Raw genomic sequence first — 22,445 nt, 5'->3', positions numbered from 1 at the left:
CGAGCCCCACATCGGGCTCTCTGCTCCGCAGGGAGCCTGCTTCCCTTCCTCTCTCTCTGGCTGCCTCTCTGCCTACTTGTGATCTCTGCCAAATAAATAAATAAAATCTTAAAAAAAAAATGCATCCAAAAAGAAATGTGCAAGAACTATATGAAGAAAACTTTAAATTAAGACTGAGGAACACAAAAGACAACCTAAAGTTATCAACAGTTAATGTAAGGGGTGCCTGGGTGGCTAGTCGGTTAAGCATTAAGCATCTGCCTTGAGCTCAGATCATGATCCCAGGGTCCTGGGACTGAGCCTGGTGTGGTGCTCCACGCTCAGCGGGAAGCTTGCTTCTCCCTCTCCCTCTGCCTGTCGCTCCCCCACTCGGGCTCACTCTCTCTCTCTGTCAAATAAATAAAATCTCAGGGAAAAAAAAAACAGTTAATGTATGATCTACGAAGATCCCAGTAGGATTACAAAAGGTTTATTTTTAAAACTAAACAAACAGGTTCTAAAGTTCATATGGAAAAATAAACAAAAGCAAGAAAAGCCAAGAAAATCCCAAAGTGGCTACCTATAAAACTACAGTAAATAAAATAATGTAGTTCTGGCACATGGACTGGATGAGTAACTAGCTAGCTAGATCAATGAGATGAGAGGGTTCGGAAAGACAGCCCAAGAAATAGAAGAATCTGTATATACTACAAGGGGTTTTCCAATCTGTGGCGGGAAGACAGATGACGCACGATACAGCCAACAATGCCGTCACAACTGAAATAATGCTGCATCTTCCACAAACCAAATTTTAGAGAAAAAGAAAACCATAAAATACTAGGAAAAAGTGATGACAGACTTTCAAAAATAATCCTGAGTGGAGTAACCCTTCTTAAATATATCAAAAGCCCAGAAGCCAAAAGAAACAAAGGAAAATCCAGCTGTGAAACAGCTGACTATCTTCTGCAGGGAAGAAACACTGCGGTCGAACAAGGAACAAGGACCCCTGTAGCTTACACACAGAGCAAGGGAGCACATGTGCTTAGAGGGCCCAGGGCAGAACACTGAGGGAGACTTGCTTCTTCAGTGCACGCTGTCCTGCATTTCATAACAAACACATGATAAAACAGTTAACAGGAGATGAGCTCGTATTCTGCAATCATCTTTTCTACTACTCTGGGTTGATAAAGTCTCCTCACTTTTTTGCGAAATAATGGTCTAGTAGATATGATGAGCTTTTAAAGTTTTTATTTAAATTCCGGTTAGTTAATATACAGAGTAATATTAGTTTCAGCTGATTTGTCTAATAGAGCGTTTATAAACTTTAATGTCTTCGCCTGGCAGGACAGAAAATGCCTGGCAACATATACTACCACCCAAATGCTGAGGGGACCTTGTTGGCCCACTACATCAGAAAGTCTGGAGCCCCGACAGCACAGGTAATGATTATATGGCCAACCTCTTAATAGGCAAGATATGCAAGAAATAAGACCAAAGCTGTAGGAATCCGGCTCCTTGCTCGGGAAAGCACGGCTGCCAAGCACCGCTAATTGTCCTGGCGTCAGGACGGGTCTACCCTGCAGGGCCGTCGAAACGATTAGACACGCTACAGCACACACCTGTTCAAGAACCAGTGAAGGCCTTACCTCTCAAACTGGGAGACCAACACACCTCGAGACAAGAATAGTCACAAAGTTTTATAATTTACAAACGTGTTGTGTGTGTCTCTCCCTTTTTTTTTTTTAAGTAGTCTCCACGCCCAACACAGGACTGGAACTCATGGCCCCCAGACACCAGGAGTCACATGTTCCAGCTACTGAGCCAGCCAGGCGCCCCTCCATGTGTCTCCCTTTTGATCTTTGGCATCAGCCGTCATGGAGCATAGGTAAGGCAGACAGCAGCTCCATTCTGCACTGAAGAATTAAGGATAAGAGCGATGAGATGACTCTAGCTCTCTCCCTTGGGTTCTCGTAGTCTTTTGTACACAGACATGTCCCTCCTCCTAGACCTATTCGCCCACTCCCACTTCTTAACTCCTCAGGGCAGGGCCCATGTGCTATTCCCCGACTTCTGGACTACTGACGGTGCTCGCTCACTGCCTGAATGAGTGAATGACACATGAGAACTCAAAGTCAGATGTTCCGATGACTGCACCAGTCACCTTGCCACTGTACCAAAATGGTTACTACGTCTAACTTCCCAAATTTGGAGAAGCTGAGAAAGCCTATTTGGATGAATAAACCTAAGCCATATATTGGATAGTTTAAATCAGACTTAAGGGGCGCCTGGGTGGCTCAGTGGGTTAAGCCGCTGCCTTCGGCTCAGGTCATGATCTCGGAGTCCTGGGATCGAGCCCCGCATCGGGCTCTCTGCTCAGCAGGGAGCCTGCTTCCTCCTCTCTCTCTGCCTGCCTCTCTGCCTGCTTGTGATCTCTCTCTGTCAAATAAATAAATAAAATCTTAAAAAAAAAAATCAGACTTAAAAAAAAAAAGAAAAAAAGATGAGGGATAGTACCATCTGAACAACAGTATCAGGAGGTCTGCTTTTAAGAAGAGCTAAAAATCTCCTGTCGTATGTTCTGTGGTATGCCATTAGTCAGTACTCTATTTGCCAAATGTTCAGAAATAACTGCTCAAATCTAGAAGGACATATGGACATATTAAATTACTGTTTTCATCATCAAACCCATTTAATAGACTAGGAAGCTGAGGCCCAGATAGGGTTCAGTGCCTTGCCCGCAATCACAGAGTTAATGAGGTGGCAGAACCCAGCCTGGCACCCGAGCGAATGGTCCCGGCGGCTTATTCTCAACTGCTCTGCTGTATTCGCTTTCTTGTTAAATGATGCTCGTAACTGGGTGGCAACATTAAGGCTCCTTTTTACTTTCGAAACTTCAGATCTTTCAAGAACAAAAGTCTGACAGGAATACAGCGATTTCTACTTTATTAAAAAGATAACCACTTTCTTTTTCAGGGGGCTTAAGGGGTTCTCCCCTGTAATCTTGCTTGTATTATTTAAATGATGCATCAGTCTTCCCTTCCGAGATCATGCGTAAGATAAAGCTTCCTTACCTAAAATACAGGAAATGTGAAATAGAGATGTTCAGATTAGGAAGACACTGTTGACCTTACATGAATGCTGCCAGGAAGGCTGTGGCAAGGCTAGCTGTGTGTGGGCGACGGCCGGCTCCTCGGGGGCTCTGCCCTCCCAGCAAGGATGAAACGAAGTCACGCTTCCGCAGTGCTCCAGACTGGGCCTCCACAATGTTAATTATCTTCTTCATTATTGTTGTTAAAACTGCTACTATCACATTCCTGCCATCAGATGATGTGCATCTCAGCCTATTTCCACATTTTCCAAAGTAGGCTGACTTTTCATTAATACCCTACTGTGCGGCCCGTGATCCTTTCCCCAAAGCTGGTTCCCATGGATTAGGGCAGCTGAGAACCAAGGAGCTTCTTAGAATCAACAGTTGTTTTATTCAGTTCAGTTCGGGTCATGTATTTTCAGCTGCCTTAGTGATCTAGTTCTAGTGACATTAACACAAAACAACAACAACAATACGTAACCTACATTTTTAAGACTCAGAAGAATTTTGCGTCTACCAGATTTGGGGTCCTCTACTCGGTTTATGCGTTACAGAGGAATACACACTCTCTGCCTAGGAAGCGAAGTACTTCATTCTAGATTAAGTTTGTACAAAACACTCTCTTGCTGCCGCAGCCCAAATGCTGGCTCCTGACACCCACAACAGAAGAAAGAGTTTTCTGTTGTGGTTTTTGAAACACCAAAAAAACAGATCACAAAGCAGAAACACTGGTTGTAGTGGCAGTTATCAGGAGCTCTGGACTACGTACTAGAAAGGTCTTGTTTCAACCAAATTGTAGCTTACGTGAAAAGATAAATTGTGTGAGTTTGTTATTCTTCAAACTGCTGGGAGGCCACCAGATTCAAACAGCCAAAGGACTCCAGCCAGGAGTGAAAGAAGGCAAACGGGTGAAATCATGGGGCCTTTACACCATCTCTGTTTGCAAAAGTAGGATTCAATTGCCTGATACCCAAGTCAGCTTCCATTTCAAACAAACAAACCACCTGAGAGCCAGGCCCTACACAAAAGAGTGAGCTTATCTTTTCAGACCAGGATTCTCAAGTGGCACTCTTCCATGTCTCCTTCCACCAGTCTTAGGCTTTCTGACTTTCTCTGATGCCTCAATTCCCATTCTTACTGACCTAGTTGCTCTCTTCCAGCTACGTGAACACAAAGATCCCCGACTGCGGCCGCTGGAGAGCCAGGCCCCACAGGGATGCACACAGCAAGAAAGAACTGGCCCCTAACTCGAGGATCTTAGGAGCTCTGGTGCCTGTCAAGGCCTGGCCATCCGTATTCACCTGCCCAGGCTGCCGTGATAAAATACCAGAGACTGAAGGGCTTGAACAGAAGCATATTTTCTCATGGTTCTGGAGGCTGGGAAGTCCACGATGATCAATGTGTTGGCCAATTCGGTTTCTCGGGAGACCTTTCTTGTGTCTCTTCTTAGAAGAACACAAATCCTATCAAATCAAGGGCCCCACCCTCACGGCCTTATTAATCCTAATACAAGGCAAAATGTGCTATAAGAGATGCATAGCTAGGGTGCGAAGGCTTTTGAAAGAGCGGGGATTTATTAGGTGCAGGGGCTGGGGGCACATGTTAGCAAAGACCGGAGGCATAAAACTGGAAAATGTGAAGAAAGAGGAGGCTGGCAAGGCAAGCCGGCTCGGCAGCTGCCCCATCTGCTTACCGTCTCTTGCATTCTCCCAGGTCTGGCTCTAACCCAGGCTCTCCCCCCACCTACCCACACTGAGTTATACCTCCATCCTTTCAGGTCTAAACTAAGGATCTAGGTCAACCCATGCCAGCAATACAGAGGACTAGTTATAGATCCAGAGAAAGGAAGCGCAGAGTGCAGGGAGATCAGCAGAAGCACAGGAAGATCAAGAGCCTTCAAGTCCCCAAGGGTCAAGACTGTTCTTTACGCAGTGGCCAGGGTTACTTTACCAAGCAAAAGCCAAATACAGTTCCTCCACTTAAAACCATCCAGTGCCAGTGACTTCTTACCTCACTCAGTAGAGGCCAAGGCCCTTACCAGGAGATGTGCTACTCTTAGGAATTTCACTCTGGCTCTTCTATCTGTCTGGAAGGTTCTTCTCCAGGTAATGGCATGGTTCCCTCTCTCATTTCCATCAGGCTCTCATCATAAGACACTCTCCCCCAGCTACTCGTATCTAAAATTTTAACACCTACTCCAGACATTTCACATCTCACTTTCCTGCTTCATTTTTATCCTCCCAAGCACTAATGACTAAAATTCATTATATATATTTTATTTGTTACTGTCTCCCCCACTAGATTAAAATGCCTGCCACATGACAGCGGGTTTTTCTTTCTTTTTTTTTTTTTTTTGGAAAGATTTTATTTATTTATTTAATAGATCACAGATAGGCAGAGAGGCATTTTTTTTTTTGAAAGATTTTATTTATTTATTTAATAGAGAGCTCACAGATAGGCAGAGAGGCAGGCAGAGAGAGAGGAGGAAGAAGCAGGCTCCCTGCTGAGCAAAGAGCCCGATGTGGGGCTCAATCCCAGGACCCTGGGATCATGACCTGAGCCGAAGGCAGACACTTAACCCACTGAGCCACCCAGGCGCCCCGACAGCAGGGATTTTTAACTGTCTTGCCCAACACCGTATCCTCAGCGTCTCAAACACTGCGTGGCACACAGTATTTAAGTGCTGAGTGAATGAGGACAGGATCCTCACAATTCTACGTACTCTGGGTCCCTGGAACTCTGGAACCAGGCAGAGAAATAAATGCACAGGGGACCACCTCCCTCAAGAGTGAGGTAAAACGGAAGAGAGGACAGCTCTGTGAAAAATAAGATTCCCAAGCCTTTATCACAGGTCAAGTAAGCACGGGGAAGATCTAAAACAAGAGGCTGCCCATGAGGAATGAACACCTAAACAGGGATTCAAAGGCAGCCCATGAAAGAATCAGAGGACAAGCAAGAAGCCAGCAATGCCGATTTCAGCACAAAAGAACAAGGAGGGCTCCCCTTGCTAGTGTTCCCTACGTGCCAGGCCAAGCAGCTGATATGCACGAACCCATTCAATCCGAGCAATCCTAACAAGGCAGGTATTACCATTAGCTGCATTTTACCCAAGAAGCACAGAGCTCGGAGGCTAAGGCAGTCGAGCTAAGAGAGCAGTAGCAGAGCTGGAATTTTAAACCGAGTGCGATGCGTTCCAAAGTCCACGCGTGACCTGCTCTGCTCTCTGGCCCTCAGGATCTCGGAAGGGAGAGTGAGTCACTGGGCTATTCCCCCTCCCTGCCTGAGGGAGAAGCCTCCACCAGACCTCCGTGGTGAAGGGCACAAGGCCCAGTGGGCAGCAGAGGCCTGGCAAACAAGGGCTCCCGCAAGGCTCAAGGGAGGCCTCCCTGGAGTGTGCACCAGGGTGTGCCTTGGACAGGGTCAACAGCGGCACCAGAATCCGCAGCAGCGGGAGCAGCCACGAAGGCTAATTATCCCCACTGACCCGCCAGGAACTCTCCTAAGGTCTTTAACCCACTGAAGCAACCCCACGATTCAGAGCATTACCATCCCCATTTTACACTCAGAAAAATGGAGTCACTGCTCAGGTTAAATATTTGTTCCCAAGGAGCAGAGCGGAGATCGGAATGCACGCACTTTGCTCCAGGTTCATCCTGTAGAGAATTATTCCGGCGCAAGATAAAATGGGGGAAAAGGGCTGCCCAAACCTACATGACATGTACATGACACGCGTGCACACGGTCCCCCCGGGCATGTGACAGGAGTCCTCCCTTGGCTTCTCTGAGGCCCGTCCCATAGTTACTAATAGCAGTTGCGTCCTGTACTCTCCCCATCCCCACCTCCTGCCTTCATTGGCCCTGATGTGTTTGTTGCCAGGCTGTCTCCCAGAGGCCTCTGATCTAATGGCAAGCATTTCTCCCCAAAGATGCTACCCTCAATTAGTGGTGAAATTTAAATCTGCCACGCAGAAAGCACTCTGCTCATTTACCCAGGCAAATGAGCTAAATCAGGAGGAAGGTCACAGCTCTAAGTATCTGTCAAAGACCATTTTTAGAGAGGGCTTCCATTTGTGCAGAGGAGATGAGGGCCACCTCTGACCTGCAAACGACGCAGACAAGCTGAATTACAGCCACAGCCCTCAAGCCGTGGCTCTGGGGCTCGGCACTCACACTCAGCCACCGCAGCTCGAGCAGCCTCACCTTTCCTCTCCTCACAAACTGCCCCCAGGGCTGAACCTTTCATTTTGGAGTCTCCCTGGTAAGTATCAGTAAGAACACCTCCTTATCTGCGGCGCAGAAGAGCCAACGCTGAATCAGAGAGCAATACTCTGCAGTGGGCTGGCCCGCAAACGCCATGGGGTTACCGCAATCTGTGCTAACCACAGTCTCAACTCAAAACCACAGACAGAACCCCGGCAAAGACAACAGTGACGTCACAAGGTACCAGAAGAATTCAAGATTCTTTCAAGCCAGACCCACTTTGCAAACAGGAATGATCCAGCTGCTAAAAATATGAGAGACAGCTCTGCGGACCCACACTCGCCCTGGCCAGAACCAACCCTTGCTCCTTAGAAGACACGAAACACAAAGGCACGGATAGGGAGCGAAGGGAACCCTGACTGCTTCAGCTCACGGCTTCACAGATGACGATCCCTTCAAGGACTGAAAGGTCTTTTAAACCGTCATGCTCAACATGCTGAAATCAATTATTAAAAGCTGCCTCACTCTTGGGTTTTGTACTTGAAGCACAAGAGTGTGCAAACACGCACCAAAATTCATGTACAAGAATGTTCCCAGCAGCGCTATTCGCAGCCGCCCCAAACTGGAAAGCACCCAAATGTCCACAAAGAGCAGAATGAATCAACAGCGGATCACTCGTATGACGGAAGAGCGCGCAAGAACAGTCTCCGAGCCCATGGCTGAATTTACAGATTCAACCGTGGGCCGCGTGGCTCTCACGGACGTCACGCTGAGAGACAAGCCACGCAGCAAACCGCACATTTGGTACGAGCCCACTTTCAAAACACGAAAAGACAAGCTGACTCCATGCTGTTAGAAGCCAGGAGAGTGGTGATCCCTGGCAAAAGGGTTCTGTGGGAACTACTCACCTTCTGCCCCTGAACCGGCCACACAGTGGTGCTCGGTTTGCGGCCATTCACCGAGCTGTAATTTAATGACGGGTGTACTGTGCTTTAATGGACGCTATACTGCAATAAGAAGTTTTAAAAAAGTGCCCCCAGACGTTGTCCGGTCTCATCCCCTACTGTTCTGGGGAGATGTCCTGCTTGGGTTTCTACAACCACAGCAAGTCAGCGACAGGCCCGCCAAGATACTGGCTACCACCAACTGAATGATTCCTGGGGACCAGGCAACATGTGAGAACGTCACAAACAGGAGTGCATTTACTTCTCAAAAACTCTCTGAAGGAACTATTTTTATTCCCAATTTGGAAGAACAGAAAAACAAAGCTTAGCCAGTTCAAGCCGAAGGTCGGCTACTACCTACGGAAGTCAGGATGCCAGGGGTGACACCAAAGCTTAAGGTCCTACCGCTGGGCTATCTGAATGGGAAACGTGTTTATGTTATAAATGCTGAAGTTACATTAGGCCCTCAAGCTGTTTTCTTTTTCATGCCACTGACCTTTTTGATTGAGTCCAGGCCAGCTATCTTCTAAGAGCTATCACATTCTGGACTTGCCTAATTGTTTCTTCATGGTAAGATTCAGATTATGCATTTTCAGCAAAGAGACACAGAAGGTTTGGTTGAACTAACAGTAGGGGTGCCAGGTCTGGTCACTTTGTTAAGGTGGTAACCCCCAGATCTCTTCATTATAAAGGCACATTTCCCCTTGGTAATTAACGTGTCGGTGATATTTTGAGACTATGTAAATATCAAATTCCTTCAGAACTGTTCCCCAGTGATTTTTTTTTAAGGTTTTAAAAATTAGCTACTGAGGTATAATTTATATATGATAAACTATATCCATTTAAAGGGTACAATTTTTTTTTAAAGATTTATTTATTTATTTATTTGCCAGAGAGAGAGAGAGAGAGAGAGAGAGTGAGCGAGCGCGAGCGGGCACAAGCAGGCTGAGTGGCAGCAGAGGCAGAGGGAGAAGCAGGCTCCCCGCCGAGCAAGGAGCCCGATGTGGGACTCGATCCCAGGCCGGTGGGATCATGACCTGAGCCGAAGGCAGCTGCTCAACCAACTGAGCCACCCAGGCGTCCCTAAAGGGTACAATTTGATAGTTTTGAATATGCATACGTGAGTGAAATCATCATTACAATCAAGATACAGAATATTGGGGCACCTGGGTGGCTCAGTGGGTTAAAGCCTCTGCCTTCGGCTCAGGTCATGGTCTCAGGGTCCTGGGATCGAGCCCTGCATCGGGTTCTCTCTGCTCAGCAGGGAGCCTGCTTCCCCCCTCTCTCTGCCTGCCTCTCTACTTGTGATCTCTCACTGTCAAATAAATAAATAAAATCTTTAAAAAAAAAAAAAAGATACAGAATATTTCCATCATCCCCACGTTTTTCCCATGCCCCCGGCCATCAGTTCCTCCAGCCACTCCTTGCTCTCAAGCAACCACTGATCTGTCTGCTATCGCTATAGATTAGTTTGCATTTACAGAGCTTTATATAAACGGAATCAGAATTTGCAGTCTTTTGTGTCTGGCCTGAACCACTCTCAGCATATAATGCTTCTAAGATCCAACCATGCTGCTGTGCGTAGCTGCATTTCTTCCTTCTGGCCCCTGAGTAGTGATGCAGTCGATGGCTGGATCAGTGTTTATTCACCTGCTGACAGACACTGGGTGGTTTCCAGTTTGGGGCTCTCATGAACAAAGCTGCTAGAAACAGCTGAGTACAAGTCTTTGTGTGAATATGCTTTGTTTTCCTTTCTCTTGGGCAAATACCTAGGAGTAGGATGGTTAAGTATACATTTAGCTTCCAATAAACTGCCGAAGTTTTCCAAAGGGAGTCTACCTTTTATAGTCTTATCAGCAGTGTATGACGGCTCTAACTGCTCCATATCCTCACTTGGTCCTGTCACTCATTAAATTCCCCAGTGATTTTATTTTTTGAGATTTTATTTATTTATTTTTTTGTCAGAGAGAGCGAGAGAGCGAGCACAAGCAGGGGAAGAAGCAGGCAGAGGGAGAAGCAGGCTCCCTGCCAAGCAAGGGGTCCCATGCGGCACTCGACCCGAGCACCCTGGGATCATGACCCGAGCTGAAGGCAGACGCTTAACCGGCTGAGCCTCCCAGGCATTCCTCCCCAGTGATTTTAAAATCCAATAATGTTCCTTGCCTGAATTAATTGTGCATTTGTGTGATTATGTCTAACTCTCCCACCCCAAACATCATGCGGGACACTTTAGTTCAACCCGGTTCCTAGCATATAATAGGAGCTTCATTAATATAAAGTCAGTAAATTATCTGTTGAATGAATCTGCAGACTTCCCCCCAATCCCAACAAAAAGACAGTAAGCTAAAATTTTTAAGACCTACTAGTGACTTCTCAGGAAGTTTCTAACTTTCTTTTTTTTCCTTTTTTTTTTTTTTTAAGATTTTATTTATTGACAGACAGAGATCACAAGGAGGCAGAGAGGCAGGCTAGAAAGACGGGGGTGGGGGCTCCCTGCTGAGCAGAGAGCCCAGGACCCTGGTATCATGACCTGAGCTGAAGGCAGAGGCTTTAACCCACTGAGCCACCCAGGCGCCCCGTTTCTTCCTTTCTATAACCACTTGGTGCTGTGTCCTATATTCTTCTACTAAACCAGAGAGGTCAAGGTTGACCTGATTCTGCTACCCAACAAGGAGTAGTGCCCCAGAAGGCAAATACAGAGGCCCCTCTTGCATTACACAGCCTGCTTAAGGCGGGCAATGAAAGCCCAAGGCTCTGTTGTGTGGCTCAATTCCAGGCCCTGAAGGAAAGGGGTTTGAAAAGAAATATAATGTTAACTAACTAGAATTTAAACCAAGACTTGAAAAGGAAAAAAAAAAAAAAAAAAGCATCAGCTGCAATATTGTGCCCAGGCAGGTGTTGCCTTGAAAAGCCGCGCCCCAGGCCTGTCCCTAGGTGAGAGTCCGTCCGAGAGCAGTGGAAGAGACTAGTAAGGCTGCCACCTTCTCTCTGGCCAGACTAGCCCTGCACTTTATTGACACTGGGGTCTCCCTGTGGCTGATAAAAGATGCTGACCCCTCCCAAGGGCCCGCTTCCTGCTGCATCTGGGTTCCTAGAGCAACAAAACAATCTCTTGGAAATGAGGTCGCATATGCCAAGTGCCCAGTACAATGCCTGGACCACAGCAAGCTCTCCATACATGTGTCAGAACAGAGAGGGGAGAGTTAATGCCGCGGCAGGCCGTCTTTGGCATTATTATTTTAAACAACAGCCAGGCTTCCCTGGCTGCAGGGACTTTCTCGTTCCACGGGGACAAACTGAAATTAAGATACACTGACAAAACCATGGCCTACCAGTTATTTACACCGTGTGGTCTGAACGCATTATAATTCAAGATGTAGAAGAGGGGCCTTCCGCCCACATGAAACTGCTTCTCCTTGGGAACAATTTCTTTTCTCAGCCCTCTGCGGCACTTGCTAGAGGAACTGGTCATCTCTTAATAAGCCAAGCAATAAAGAAGAGGACTATTAGATGGGAAATCATTTTTGCTACTGCCGCCCCACCCCCTCCCACTGCCAAAAGGAAAAGGTTAAAGATCACAGAACGAGGGGCCAAGGAGGTTTAGTCTTACACATTATTCAGAAAAATCATTCCTAGGGAATGCTATTTTTAGTTCACGGCTGACAAGCGAGGCCACAGGCCCTCGGAACACATGCCCCGGCGCCCAGAGGAGCAGGGCACAAGGCACTCAGCCTCCAGGATACGAGACCTTCGGGGACTGAGGGGCAGGGACACTTGGAAGCTCCCTCGGGGGGTTTCTCTGCTGTAGGACGTGGATGTTTCCCCCTTCCCACACTCTGGCTCAAAACTGGTCCAGAGACCTGGGATTTAAAACCGTTCTGTGACCACAGTGAGGTATACAGATGGCATACCTAGCCTGACAAATTTTTCTCATGTTCTCAGGAAGATTGTAAGTGGCTCTAAAACGAACTCCTCCGGCGAGATCAACTCTGGACGGGACTGAATATTCCCACTTCCCGCCTTGCAAAGGAGAGGGCAGATTAACTTGGCCAATGTTCTCTTTTTACTCGGGAGTCACGCTGCCGTAGAAGGGAAGCAGGGGCTCCACTGCCCTGACAATTTTCCATGTGGAGGAAAACGGGGGGAAGAAAGTGTTCTAGCCAGAAATACAAAGTCAGTCTGACCTCCAGCAGTGACCCCAGAGCAGCTGCAGAAGATCCGTGCTTGCTTCCAGCCTGATCCCGTAACTAGAGCAGAAAGTGAAAAGCTGTGATCCTGTTAGCACAGCAAGCACAGAGATGGTCTCTGAGCCTGGGCTGGGCTCAAGGCATCTGCAGATCAATGCAAAAGCTGTTCTATCTCCCGGCCATTTCTTAAACACATTCCAATTTTAGGAAGTATGAAACAAGCGTAAGTGAACTGAAAGCTCCAGGGGGAGGGGGGGAGGCCGATGAAATCCAAAACGAACCTCCACTCGCAGTGCTGGAGAAGACCTAAGAATGTGGTGCTTCGGAGAGGTCCAACAGGGTCCTAACAGCAGCAGCAACAAATTTTGAGGTGAGAAAGCAGTGATCCTTTCCTTATGGTCTGTGTCTAGGAGGAGCTGGCAATTTACTCACAAACTATGAGGAGGAAACAAGGCAGTCACAGGCACCCGCCGCGGGCCACCCCTGGAATGTGGGGATGCCGGCAAACAAAGCTTCTCTCCATAGACTCTCCGAGGCGCCCCCACCCCATCCCTGGCCTCCAGCTCCCGCCACCCTCTTCTCAGGTCTAAATTTAAAATGCAGTTGGCCTGGAGATGGAATCATAAAGATGATGCCTAAAGTATATATGTGTAAAATTAAAACAAAATATAAGCTTCAGAATGGTAGGCACATGATGTCTTGGGGGGGTAGTATTAGCAGAAAACGTAACTGAACTATTTCAGATTACTTCTAGAGATGAGGATTGTAAAGGACTGTCACTTTCTATTTTATATCTGTGTTTACAGTAATTTTTTACTGTGAGCAACCTGATGATTCTTGTAATTAGAAAAAATAGTAAGGCGACAGGATGGTTCAAGTTGTCCCAATTCACAATGCTCACGCTCCTGCCTCTCGAACGCAAGGTCTCAGCGGGAAGGTTTTTGGCACCGCTGCTGTGAGACTGGGGCGGGGGCAGCAACCCAGGCCCTGAGGCACACAAGAAGAGGGGCTCCTTTGGGGATTTCTTGCTGGATTTCATTCCCACCATGCTGGGCAGGAGTGTGAGCTCCCAAGCACCGGCTCTGAAAGTGATGATGCAGTATTTTATGTGCCAGGACAAGCAAAGTGCCCAGGTGTATAAGACAGACACAAAAACGATGACTTTCGACTGAACTGCTGAGGACAGACCTGGCAAACCCATTTCATTTGGAGTGTCCTCTCCAATCAGCTAGCCGGACTGCCTGAACTGCCACATGGAAACGAATCCCAAGACGATTTTTATCATGAGCAAGAGAGGGAGATGGGATGGAGAGGTCAGGTGGCAGCAGAGGCTCTTCTTAAGTGCAAGTTCAGTGTAAGTCAGTCAGACCTGGGAAAACACCTAATCCCTAATTCATTCAATCATTCCACAAAGTCTCATCAGTCCCAGGCCTCTGCTCAGCCAGGAGCCGCATGATGAGGCAGCCATGGCGGTGTCAGAAGGGGGCTGCGGACGCTGAAGGGATACAGACCGCACACCACGCGAGGTGACATTCTAGAAGACTGTCTAGACTTTTTAAATAAGGTTATCATTCAAAACAGAACAAAACAAAACACATCAAAAGGCAAAGAGAACTGTTCTGACCTGAAGGGACAAAGGAAGCAATAGCCGACTGCACTGTGAACACAGCCTGGCTCTCAGAACAAAGTCTCAGCTGTAAGAGAGAGTTTTAAGTCAACTGAGTCAACTTGAACACGGACTGCACGTGGAACCCTATTGAATTAACGCTATCATTCTTTTTTTTTTTAATTTTTTTAATTTATTCATTTGACGGACAGAGATCACAAGTAGTCTGATAGGCAGGTAGAGAGAGAGAGAAGAGGAAGCAGGCTCCCTGCTGAGCAGAGAGCCCGATGCGGGGCTCGATCCCAGGACCCTGGGATCATGACCTGAGCTGAAGGCAGAGGCTTAACCCACTAAGCCACCCAGGCGCCCCTAACGCTATCATTCTTAAAAGTGACAATGTCATTGCAATTATAGAGGAGAAACTCCTTAAGCTTAGGGATATACGCTGAGATTTTTAGGAGTGAAGTGATGTGGCATCCACGGCTTATTCTCAAATGGTTTAACAACAATTAAAATTAAGGGAAGAAAGGGCAGATGTGGCAAAATGTTAACCCCCGGTGAACACTGAGTCATTATCATACTAGTCTCTCAACTCTTCAATGGGTTTTCCTACATTCCGTTTAGAAGCGGGGGAGAAAGCCAAGTTACTGGTACCTCCAGTCACTGGCAGAGCCTGACAGGCAGAAAGCAGCAGCAAATGTGCTGGCGAAGCTGCCTCGACAAGCAGCACACGGAGCCCGTGCCTGGGCTGCGGGCCACATGCAGCGCCTCAGCGCTAGTCTCCCGAAACCTCAGGGGGAGTCCGTGGAGCCAGGTGCTGTCATCACCCCCAGTTTACAGATGAGCAAATGGCAGAGCAATGATCCCAGACTTGGTCTAACTGCAGATCTGAAGCTCAATATCACTACTCCAAAATGCCTGTCCTAGCTAATCTGCTTCTTTAAGTCCATCAGGAGGAGAAAATGCCACAAGAGCCCCCACACAGGGGAATGCTTAAATGATCTGTGATCCAGCTACTTCCTGGAACATTATGTGGCAATTACATGTCATGTTCTTTGAGGGAGATCCCCTCTGCTTGCTAGATGGGACGCTGCCCAATTCATGAATACTTAAAACCTGTTGCTCTTCAAATTAAAAGAAAAAAAAAAAAGTCATATTTTCACGAAGTAGTTAATGACAGGGAGCACGCTCACAAAGTAATGTCTGGCTTAAAAAGCAGTGATTCTCAAAAAATGGTCTTCCAACCCACCTCTAGGTCACTGAATCCTTTTCCTGCAGGAAAACAGGAGTAGGTAAGCTGGTAAAGTCAGGGCTCTTTCGGCTCATCTAAGTTATGCTAGAAAATTTTTAAGAACTATCATACTGCAGGGGCACCTGGGTGGCTTAGTCGTTAAGCCTCTGCCTTCAGCTCAGGTCATGATCCCAGGGTCCTGGGATTGAGCCCCGCATCAGGCTCCCTGCTCAATGGGGAGCCTGCTTCTCCCTCTCCCACTCCCCCTGCTTGTGTTCCCTCTCTTGCTGTCTCTCTCTGTCAAATAAATGAATAAAATCTTAAAAAAAAAAAAAAACTATCATACTGCAGACTCTGAGTTATGTAAAAGTAAAAACCAACACACAAACGCAGAGCAATAAGGCTATCAGGAAACGCAGCAGACCATCAACAGTGGTATTCACTAAGTGGAAGGTCAACGAATCTTTAAATTCTTTCTCACAGTTTTTAGCACTTAATTGAATTTCTATGAACATGCCTAAATTTTATGAAGAGGAAAAAAATTCTTTTAGGGAAAAGAGCACACAACCCCTCTGCCAAACACGCTAAATTCATAGATACCACATTTAAAATAGTTCTCTTCTGAAATTCTACGAAAGTACAAACTAATGCGGGATGAGGGGAAGTATGTAACAAAATTTAAAGGCAGGAAGGCGGACAGGCAGGCAGGTGGGAGGGGGAGGGAGAAAACAATGGAATTAAGGTATTCCAGGTTGAAGACCACTTATTTAATCAACAAGTAATGCATATCGTGTGCCACACTCAGAACAGAGAAGCCTACTCCCAGCAAGCTGAAATGTGCCTGAGAACTACCAAGGAGGTCACATTCAAAGGTCTACTGGCAGTGGGGGGTCTTAGAAGAAGGAGGACAAGTTCCAGAGGCAAGGAGGAACGCGGGATACATTTCACACCACACGAAGAACACATGCAAAGCAGAGAAATACAAAGAAATTCCGCTAGTGGGAATGCAAGCTGGTGCAGCCACTCTGGAAAACAGCATGGAGGTTCCTCAAAAAGTTGAAAATAGAGCTATCCTACGACCCAGCAACTGCACTACTCGGTATTTACCCTACAGAGATAGTGATCCGAAGGGGCACGTGCAACTGAATGTTTACAGCAGCAATGTGCACAACAGCCAAACTACGGAAAGAGTCCAGATGTCCATCGACAGATGAGTGGATAAAGATGTGGTATCTATATACAATGGAATACTATGGAATGGAATACAGCCTTCAAAAAAATGCAATCTTGCCATTTGCAACGACAGACATTTGCAACGACATGGATGGAACTAGAGGGTATTATGCTAAGTGAAATAAGTCACTTTCTCAGTCAGAGAAAGACAATTATCATATGATCTCACTGATATGTGGAATTTAAAAAACAAAACAGAGGATCATAGGGGAAGAGAGGAAAAAATAAGATGAAGAAACCAGGGAGGGAGACAAACCATGAGAGACTCTTAATCGTAGGAAACAAACAGGGTTGTTGGAGGAGTGGGGGTGGGGGAATGTGGTAACTGGGGGACGGGCATTAAGGAGGCACGTGATGTGATGAGCGCTGGGTGTCATACAGCATTGCTGAATCACTGACTTCTACCTCAGAAACCAGTAATACATCATATGTTAACTTAAATTTTAAAAATTGGGGAAAAAAAGAAATTCAGCTTGTATTCTCGTAAAACAATTTAAAAATTAATGCTTGTTGTAGTATAAAACAGAAAGTGGGGGAGAGGAAAGGAAGAACGAAGGGAGAGAGGGACAGAGGAGAGAGGGCCAAGCAGACCGCCATAACAGTACTGTACACGGGAGGGGGCAAGACTGTGGCCTGCATCTGGGAGGCAGTGAGGCAGCAAGAAGAGCTTTTTGGTAGAGAACGGTCGTGTAATCAGGAGGGACTGCGGAGCGTGATGGTGGGGAAGCAGAAGTGAAATGGAGGGGACAGAGCTCAGAGATGACAAAGCAGAAGTGACAGACTTGGGAACTGACTGGAGATGACCCTGCAGGTTTCTTGGTGACAGGGTGGACAGTGGCACAGTCTCACAGAGCTTTAAGAAAAGCAGCAGCTCGGTAGTGGCTGGTGGTGAAGCCTTGAACCCACAAGGATTCGCAGGCAGAAGGGCAAGGAAAGGCCCAAGTGCATCCGTGGACGGCAAACCATGAGTCATGGGCTGAGAGTGAGAGAAACGAGGTGGGTGGAGCAGGTCGAGGCCCCTGACGTGCTCAGCTAGAGGGCAGGTGGGTGATGTCCCCGCACCCCCGGCTACGGCAGATAAGCCACGTGAGGAGACCATTCACACAAGGCTCCCAAAAAAGGGAAAGCTCTCCCTGACAGGAGAAAAGCAACTAATACACGCTGAAGGAATCAGGGAGTAACGCTACGGGGAAAGCGTAGCTTAGCGCACACCACCGCCTTCCCCAAGGCATCAGCTCGAACGCCTGACGTGCCGCGCCACATGGTGTGATGCATCCAGGACACAGCATCGCTTCCCTGCTGTTTCTGCCCAAGGTGCAAATACGAACCTAATCATGAAGAAAACAGCTCCAAACCACAAAACTGACGAGGAACCTACTACAAAATAATGATCTGTATTCTTGAAAACTATCAAACCCATGCGGCGCCTGGGGGGCTCAGTTGGAAGCATCTGCCTTTGGCTTGAGTCATGATGCCAGGTTCCTGGGATGGAGCCCCAAGTCGGGCTCCCTGCTCAGTGGGGAGCCTGCTTCTCCACCCCCTGCCGCTCCCCTGCTTGTCCTCTGATAAAGAAATAAAATCTTTAAAAAAAACAAAAAACAATAAATTATCAAGGGCATGAAAAATCAACTAAAGTGTTCTAGATTAAAAGAGACTAGAGGCTTGACAACTAACCCTATCGTGTGGTGCAGGGTTAGGTCTTGGACCAAAATAACTTTTGTGTTTTGCTATGAAGGACATGACTAGGACAACTGATGTAATAAAGACATCCACAGACTGGGTAGGTTAGTGCTGGGTCGGTGCTAATGTCCTGAGTGTGACAGCTGCTTGGTGATTATGAAAGAGAATGTTTTTAGAAAATAGCCACAGAGGCAGTTAGAAATAAAGGTGCATCAGATCTGCAAACTTCCAAATATTTCAGAAAAAAGATACAAATAAATATACAGAAGGAATGGTGTGGGGAAACTGGCAAAATCCTTTTAAGGAACCTGGGAATTTCTGTAACTTTCAATTTGTTTAAACTTAAGATTTTTATGCCTTTCCAATAAATCTAAAATAACCTCAAAACAAAAAGTTCATGAAAAAGTGCCCCCCCTCCCCGAGCTGACACAAAGTGTCTCTCTGAAGTGCTAGGTCAACAAGTACAGGCTTCAGTCACCTAAATCGAATCTCTGTGCAGATTTTCTCCTTACCCAAGGGAGAGGTGCCAGAGAGAAACGGACATAAAACCGGGGTCAAAAAGACGGACAGGGAGAAAAGGCTTTGGGAACAGAATGAACTAAACCAAGCTGCAAATGTGCTGCGATTAGGTGAAGTGCTTACTGTGACTCAGCCCTGGTGTGTTGCAGAGAAAACCCTGGAAAGAACTACAAAGTCTTTAGCAGGCCTCAACTTGAAGCCTATTTTCCCTGATTTAGCACATCCTAAGTAAATATTAACGCCATCGAGCAGCTTAACAGGATGCCGCTGAAACTGCGTGCAGAGCCTGGGACACACACGGTACTGAGCATCGCCGCAGAGAACACTGGAATCAGAGAGAACACAGAGCAAGGCTCTAACCACGACCCTGGTTTCGAATTAGCGTGAGCCTGTGTTCATGAGCGCCCCTGTCAATGCTTCACAGCTGACAGAACCACGGGCCTGCGACGCCGGCTTCTCCTCCAAGTCAGCAGCTCCGAAAGCGCCCGTGAGAAAACCGAGGGAAACAACGGCATGAAAATGGAAGCTCCAAGGGTTTCCAAAGAGAGACGGAAGAGACACGTCACAGGATCCCACTAAATGAATGAAATGGATGTTTTCAACACAGGGAAAATCTCGTCACTGCAGGAACAATGTGGAATACATGAAGACGGCTGGCACGTTAGCACCAAGCTGTCAGTGGACGTGAAACACAGCTGCCTGACCAGAAGACAGCCAAGGATCCTCTCTGGTTTTTGACCTCAGGGGAAAAAAAAATCTGTCAGTAACAAATCTCAGGCACCTGCTCAATGGCCAAGGGCTGTAACGGTCACCACCATTCCTGCGCTGTATTAAGCCAAAGCACACTAGCACTTGTGTCCAGTGTGGCGCTGGGGACACAATGCTAATATGATGCTTCCCCTGACCTCGAGCAGCTGACAGATCCGTGAGCACCCACACCAGTGGGCTGCCCGCTGTGCCAGGGTGCTGACGGGTGGCACAGAGGGGCACCTCACACCAGCCGCAGCCGTAGTCCTGAGAACCGGAGGCTCCGCACACTGAAAGGTCGAACAGATCCCGTACGTCAGCCTCAGAACCACGCGCAGATGCACAGCCGTCCAGACGGCTAGCTCCTTCTCAGAAAGCCTCTCACATTTAAGGTGAGATGATCCCAGTCTCCAAATGGCTCAGGCCCCTAGAAAGTATCCTGCAGGCAGTGAAAGCCGGCATCGCTCTGAGCGGCACTCTTACCTGTAGCTTCGATGTACTCAATACATCGCTCAATAAAAACAGGGATGGGCTTCTCTGGAGTCACGACAGTTGTCAAGGGCACCCCAAAGTAGTTACTCTCCCAGGTTGCCTTTGTGATGGATGGCCGGGGTTTGGGCTTTGGTTTCTGTATAGGAAAGAGAAAAGAAAGCACAAAAACAGAGTGAGTATCAACTCAACAGCTCAAACATTGGTAAGGCTTCTAGAAGAGAACTCACGGTGGTGTGGAAACTGCTGGAAAGACTCTGAACAGGATAGAGACCCACTCGTTCTTCTCACTTATTTTGTAATTTCTAGCCTCCAAATATCACACAAGATGCCAGCAAGCTGACACACAGTCACACCTCCAGTGTGAGAGTGCATTATCAAAACAAAGGTGTTTATAAGAAGCAGGCCATGTTTAGTTAATAACAATGAGATGACTGTCCACATCCTTTATCAGGGGTGCCCTGGAGTAAACAGGAAGTTTTCCAAACATCCCATATGGATAATGAATGTTATATACTCAAGGATGGCTAAAATCTTTAAAAAGATAAAAGACAGAAATGAGAATGAGTAATTTCCTCATTCCAGAAAAGAAAGAGAACATGCAATCTGCTGGGGCTGAAAGCTCCAAGGGAGACCCTCCTTCGATACATTGGCCTGGGGTTAATCCTCAGCCATTTAGGAATGAGGGATGGATAAAACCAACTAATCAAACAGGACAAAGAAAAGAATACTTTGTCCCTTGCCCAGCAGGCCCCTTCCTCGGCAGTAGGCGGAGCAGCAGCAGGGGTACCTACTTTGATTTGAGGGCTCACTAGGTGTCAAGCAAGTCCCAAATACTATTTCTTTTAAACCTCAGGACACTACACTTTACCAAGAAACATGTCCCACACACACGCTCAAATGACACAACTGGCAAGTGACAGTGCTGAGAGTCAAAACCAGGAGGGTTTATCTCCAAAGCTCATGCTCATAAACACTACTGAGATACTCTGTTCCCAAACTGATCAATCCTTTTATTTTGAAGCTCACGTAAGGAAAAAATGCTCTAAATAAATGGCCAATTTCCTAAAAGCCACAGAAATACACCTGAAATTTTGGCCTTTCGGTAAAATAGCTAGGTGAGCATCTTTCGGTAAAATATCTGAGGAGGAGGGTAACCAAAGGGGATCAAGGTAAATGAACTCAGGTGTAGCTCCAGCAATACAGTTTCATCTCCAAGTTAACGAGACCAAATTAGAAGAGCAGATATAGGGGCATGTGGGTGGCTCAGTCAGTTGAGCACCTGCCTTCTGCTCAGGTCATGATCCCAGAGTCCTCAGATCGAGTCCTGTATCGGGCTCCCTGCTCAGCAGGGAGTTGGCTACTCCCCTTGCCTCCCCCCACCTGCTTGTGCTCTCTCTTGCATACACTCTCTTTCAAATAAATAAATAACATTTTTAAAAAAGATTTTATTTATTTATGTGACAGAGAGACACAGTGAGAGAGGGAACACAAGCAGGGGCAGTGGCAGAGGGAGAAGCAGGGCTCCCTCAGAGCAGGAAGCCCAATGAGGGGCTCGATCCAGAATCCTGGGATCACAACCCGAGCCAAAGGCAGATGCTTAATGACTGAGCTACCCAGGTGCCCCCGATAAATAAAATCTTAAAAAAAAAAAAAGATCAGATTTATTACAAATGTATACAACCTATATAATTTAAAAGCATTTAGGGGTGGGGCTCCTGAGTGGCTCAGTCAGTTGGGCATCTGACTCTCAACTTCGGCTTGGGCTGTGATCCTGGGGCTGTGGGATCAAGCCCCACCGCAGGCTTTGCACTCAGAAGGGAGTCTGCTCCCCCTCTCCCACTGCCCCTCCCCTGCTCACGCACCGCTGCACTCTCTCTCAAATAAATGAATTTTTAAAAAAATGTTTAGGGGAGGGGCGCCTGGGTGGCTCAGTGGGTTAAGCCTCTGCCTTAGGCTCAGGTCATGATCCCAGGGTCCTGGGATTGAGCCCCGCATCTGGCTCTCCGCTTGGCAGGGAGCCTGCTTCCTCCTCTCTCTCTCTCTGCCTGCCTCTCTGCCTACTTGTGATCTCTGTCAAATGAAAATAAATAAATAAATAAAAAAGTGTTTAGGGGATCTTTGTATAAAATCCACTAAAGGGGACAATCACCTAGCTTCCAGGTCAGGGTCAACCATTTCTTTCCTAATCCTGCCCATCCTCATTCCTTCTGGTACCTCTATTTACATTGGGAACAAATCACTTCCTGTTTAGTCTGAGAGTCTTTGAGGACTTCCTGTGCAAACAAGTGGCAAAAAAAAGAACAGTGAGAATAAAATGTACGCGAAAGAAGGAACAAGCCCATGTGGGCTGGGGTCGGGCATTATCCGTAATGAACACCCAAAGGCGAAGACAATCCAGTCTTCACAGAGCTGGCTAACTGATTCAGTCAGGAAGACGAATGCAATGGAAATGGATCCTGGGGTCCCAGAGAACCATGCCCTCCACAAGGCCTACCCCTGTCCCTGTCCCGCTCCCCATGAAATCAGCTGCACAGTCTCTC

At 47.2% G+C, this 22,445-nt stretch overlaps 1 protein-coding gene across 1 annotated transcript in view; it reads right to left on the bottom strand.

The window, feature by feature from the left end:
- ARHGAP35 (Rho GTPase activating protein 35) overlaps nucleotides 1–22,445 on the bottom strand; it is a 119,953-nt gene that overhangs the window by 39,441 nt on the left and 58,067 nt on the right. The window contains exon 3 of the mRNA XM_032839325.1: nucleotides 19,897–20,041. Coding sequence (XP_032695216.1) covers nucleotides 19,897–20,041 — 145 coding nt within the window. The remainder of the gene's footprint in view (nucleotides 1–19,896; nucleotides 20,042–22,445) is intronic.

This window comes from Lontra canadensis, unplaced genomic scaffold (assembly GCF_010015895.1).
Source record: "Lontra canadensis isolate GAN:19392208 unplaced genomic scaffold, GSC_riverotter_1.0 scaffold107, whole genome shotgun sequence".
Taxonomy (NCBI): domain Eukaryota; kingdom Metazoa; phylum Chordata; class Mammalia; order Carnivora; family Mustelidae; genus Lontra; species Lontra canadensis.
Note: the sequence above shows the minus strand (reverse complement) of the source record. Positions and strands in the feature narration are given on the sequence as shown.